Source organism: Setaria italica, chromosome IV, assembly GCF_000263155.2.
Source record: "Setaria italica strain Yugu1 chromosome IV, Setaria_italica_v2.0, whole genome shotgun sequence".
NCBI lineage: Eukaryota > Viridiplantae > Streptophyta > Magnoliopsida > Poales > Poaceae > Setaria > Setaria italica.
Genome location: NC_028453.1, coordinates 14,532,298 through 14,537,183, shown reverse-complemented (window position 1 = coordinate 14,537,183; position 4,886 = coordinate 14,532,298). Strand labels below are relative to the sequence as shown.

The window sequence follows — 4,886 nt, the reverse complement described above, 5'->3', positions numbered from 1 at the left end:
TAAGCCGTTTTGCGGCTTCTTCCCGGCTTTGGTGGTGAAGCCGTTTTGAAAATGATCCTTTGGTAGGGCTTCACCAAAAGGCGTTTAATATTTTATCGGTTTACAAAATTTAAACGAAGGTCAATGCCACAAGCATGGTGCTTTCTTTTTTTTTGTTTTTGTTTTGGTCAGAAGAAGGAACTTTAAATTAAACACGTTCAGTCATCATCGGCTCATGCCGAGGTAGTCCTAAACATATGTTACTGAGAAACTTCAGCTGCAATATATATCTGTACTCAGACCTAATGGCATGCAGGATATATAAAGAAGCATCTCAGCAGCCAGAGAAAAGCAACACGACACTGTACATGTGCAAGCGTGCAACACATTTGCGCGATACGATCCGCCACACCACACGCAATGCTCAACTCGCCTCCAACCACACGGCTTCCCCCTTGCTCTCGCTGCCGATATATGGGCACACGCGCATCCCCTCTCGGTGCTCGTCCCAATCCAACAGTGCTCTCGCTGTGCCCCTTGCTCGCTCCGATCCTGCGCGCCACCCAAGAACGCGCGCACAAACAAAAAGGCTGGTCCCGTAGCGTCAGTGCGTCACGACCTGTCCATGGTCATAGCCTGCCTTCGCGAGCTCTGCTCCAGCTGCTGCCCCTGGTACGAGCCCACCAGCCCAAAGACGTCGACGATGGCACCCACCGCCGCCGCTGCCGCCGGCGACGAGGAGCAAACCGTCACCATCACGCACCGCACCTTGGAGGTGAGCACCGGCGTGCGCCTGCACGTGGCGGAGGCCGGCCCGGCGGGGGCGCCGACGGTGCTGCTGCTCCACGGTTTCCCGGAGCTGTGGTACACCTGGCGCCACCAGATGCGCGCGCTGGCCGCCGCGGGCTACCGCGCCGTGGCGCCGGACCTGCGCGGGTACGGCGGCTCCGACGCGCCCGCCGTGGAGGAGCCCGGCCAGTACACGGCGATGCACGTGGTGGGCGACCTGGTGGCGCTCCTCGACGCCCTCGGGGAGAGGAAGGTGTTCGTCGCCGCGCACGACTGGGGCGCGGTCACGGCGTGGAGCCTCTGCCTGTTCCGCCCCGACCGGGTGCGCGCGCTCGTCGCGCTCAGCGTCGCCTACACGCCCCGGAGCGCCGCGCGGAGGCCCGTCGACGGGCTCAGGGCGATCTACGGCGACGAATACTACATCTGCCGGATCCAGGTACGCGTGGCTTTTCTGGGTTTCGTTCATCTTGTTCATATTTGTCTTGAAATAATCTGTGTTCATTTTTCTAGGAAAAAAAAAACACGTAGTGTGATTAATACGATAGAATAATCACGCATACCATGCACTACTATTCACTAAACACTACTCTGTTCATTGAGTTGATGCCATGTATACTTTGCTTTGTCAAATTCTTTGGTTCCTTTAAAGCGGGAGTAGCTTTCATATGTGCTTTTCCAGATCTTCAAATATCTACAGCTAGGCCTGTCCCTTTTTTCTCCGTCACTATCCATTTCATAGGGAATAAACCAAAAGTTTGCCCATATTTCGTAATAATGCATGGAACTGTCTATTTTCCAGTTGTCATGTTTCTTTACTTCAAGCACTAGTCACGTTATCATCTATTAGATTACTAGTAATCTATATATGGCGTTATTATCAACTAGCTCCTTGTAATTCAACGAATTAATATAGCTCCTTCTTTTACCGATGATTTCCTTAGTTGATGAAGGCTGCCAAGGAAATGTATTAACTTGGGTGTTCTGAACTGCCAAGGAAAGGGGCTTGCAGTCAGAAGTTTACTGAAGTTTACTTGGCAGTCAAAGGCAGTTATGGAGAGGAGCTTACTTAGCAGTCAAAAGGCAGCCAAGGAAAGCAACTTACTTGCTGGCTTGCAAGTCAAGGAAAGAAGTTTACTTAGCGGGTGTACCCTTTCCTTAACGCATTGAAAATTTTAACATCGTCCTAGTTACCTTGATGGCCAATTAGCGGGTGTACCCTTTCCTTAACGCATTGAAAATTTTAACATCGTCCTAGTTACCTTGATGGCCAAACGACCAAGAAAATAATTCTTGACAATCAGCTGCAGTATGATTCTCTATACTTGGCGGCCTTGGTGGCCTTTGCTTGACGGTCGGCTGGCTCGTCTTGTGCGTTCATTGAAAGTAGAAGTGCTGCCACCCAGTCTGTTGGTAGGTAATCCAGCAAAACAAGCTCGAACATGCGCAGAACCTAAACAGAAACCAGACAGCGCCAACTTAGCAGCCGGCTGCTGCGTACAATATCAGAGTCTAAAAAGCTAGATTAAGCTCAACTTATATTAAACTGTTACTCGGCAGTCCAGCCACCGGTATCCAGCTCCAAATACCTTGCATGCCAATCCAAAGGTTTATGTTCAAAGCACGTTTCATATCTTAATTAGTTTTTGGTTTTCAGTTCTACAAAGTGGCAGTAGTTGTGAGTTGTGACCACGTCAAGCAACATGCATGCTGTTATCTCTTCCATTACTTTATCTTCTCAAACTTGAAAAACAATCAGCCTTGATTATTGATTAACATGCTGCGCGTTGTGTGCTCCGTATGCTTTCGTTTGTCTGTTCTCCAGTTCCTCTCGCATTCAGGCGCCTTTATAGATTCTTTCAAGCGTATGGTCTTAAGTCCTTGCCAATATTTAGATGCTATACTTTGCTTAACCACTACTGTACTGACATGATCTGTCGTCTCCATCGCCATCCTTTCCATTGTAAATTCCTGAAAGAATCAACTGTACTCTATCCTTTATCTAAAGGACATGTGCTAATGTGGTCCAACAATCTTCTCTACATATAAACATCTCACTTCTCCATATTCCAGTTTCTCCATCCTTTAGCATCTCATTAGTATCGTATAATGAAACCCACTACTTATTAACAACTAATTTCTAGTCACAAATGCTTTTGTCCTTACCAATATATCCGTCCTTCAAATGTACTTTCATCACATTATTTTGTCTGACTATATACAATTATATATTTCAATGTTTGCCAAAGTTATGTGTTGAATAATACGTGTTGATATGCAAAAAGGTCAAGTATTTGTGATGGAAAAGGGACTCATCTCTTTCAGATGAAATAAGTGCTATATCTTTCCCTTCAATTCTTCTGCACATGGATACCTATATAATTAAAATTGTTTTCTCTCGGGTCTAGCCGATCACATCATGATCTCAAGGCTCTTAGCAACTCCAGCGTCCGGTTGTACATGGCCTTACACAAAGTACAAGAAAATTTGTCTCCAATGAACTAACTCTAATCGTTGTGTCTTATCAATTATCATTAAATGCCAAACGTTCTATACCATCTTTTAGTGTTTCTTTCCAAGAAAATCTCTTCTATCTCTCTTCCATGCAACTCTCGTAAAAAATGTTTGTTATTACCTAGATATAGAGAAATCATCAACCTTCCCCTCTAGTTCAATCTATATGATGGCTTAACTTATGTTCATGTGATCAAGCTGTCTCTGTGCACAGCTCATTTTGTCATGCCGTCCTTTTTCCCCGAGTAGATGAATACAAATATAGATGATGGCAAATCTTGGTATTTTGAGGCACACAAAATGTACCAATGTGCACATGCCTTGAAGACTATAACAAAAGCTTTTAGTAACTAAATGCAATTGATATATATGGTACGCAGGAGCCTGGAGCAATTGAAGCAGAATTTAAACGTCTTGGCACGGAGCTGGTGCTCAGAAAGTTCTTTAGTTATCGCACCCCTGGACCGTTGATCATCCCCAAGACCGGGTGGGGCTCCCCAGATGATCAGGTACTCCTGCCGAGCTGGGTAACTGAGGAGGACCTCAACTACTACACCAGCGAATTTGAGAGGACTGGCTTCACCGGGGGACTCAACTACTACCGTGCCCTGAATAGGTAAGTTGGTATATTTACTTTTTATTACTCCCTCTATTCCATTGTAATTTCACAAGTGAATAAAATAGAACTGGCTACAAGAACTTGGACTACTAATAACTCTCTGCAAGAAATACAGTTGGTTCTTATTAGTCAAACTGTTTCTACTTCAACAAACAATAATATAAATATATATGTTTATGTTACTATTTATATATTATGCATGAATAAGTGCCATTCTATTACGCCAAGACAATAAAATCCGGGCCTTTACACATTTATTAGGACATGGGAGCTCACATCATCCTGGACTGCATCTGAGATAAATGTACCAGTCAAGTTCATCATTGGCGACTTGGATTTGACATATCATACCCCTGGTATACAAGATTTCATTCACAAGGGTGGCTTCAAGAAGTTCGTTCCACTTCTTGATGATGTTGTCGTTATGAAAGATGTTGGGCACTTCATCAATGAAGAAAAACCAAAGGAAGTTAGCGAGCACATTATCAGCTTCATAAAGAAATTCAATTGATTCGAGTTGCTTAATGGTGGTATCTAATTGAAAATTTAGAATTGATATTCAGTTTGTTGTGTCGAGGATATAATGCCATGTAAAGTGCCTGTTGAAATTGTGTCGTGTTTCTCTAAGTGGTTGGATCTGTACAATTCACGAAGTTTATCTAATAAGGATGTTAGGGTGATGTTAAAGGATTATGAATATGAATAGTCCTTTGCTTTGTCCATAATTATTCTAGTTGTTCCACACGGTAGCATTCATATATTCGTCTTTCAAGTCTCAGGTGGCGCCATACCCACAGCTAGGCTTGACCTTTGAATTTCGGTCATTATTGTTCTCTTTTTAGTTTAACCATAATTCACTTGGCCATCTATTAGATTGACATGGTGCGCATGCCATGCTAATTTATCTACTTTTGCTTCTTATTGTACGTATTCACTAAAAGCAGACCTTGATCCAATTTTCCTAATTATTTCCTGTGTTCGAAACTAC

The 4,886-nt window shown here is 44.1% G+C and overlaps 1 protein-coding gene across 1 annotated transcript; it reads left to right on the top strand.

Moving 5' to 3' along the window:
• The first annotated feature begins 460 nt into the window (after positions 1 to 460).
• LOC101768662 (epoxide hydrolase A) lies at positions 461 to 4,631 on the top strand. Its single transcript, XM_004965251.3, has 3 exons — positions 461 to 1,204; positions 3,660 to 3,895; positions 4,160 to 4,631. Exons 1-3 carry the CDS (start codon positions 605 to 607, stop codon positions 4,407 to 4,409), a joined length of 1,086 nt encoding a protein of 361 aa, XP_004965308.1. The 5' UTR covers positions 461 to 604; the 3' UTR covers positions 4,410 to 4,631.
• Positions 4,632 to 4,886: the final 255 nt, after the last annotated feature.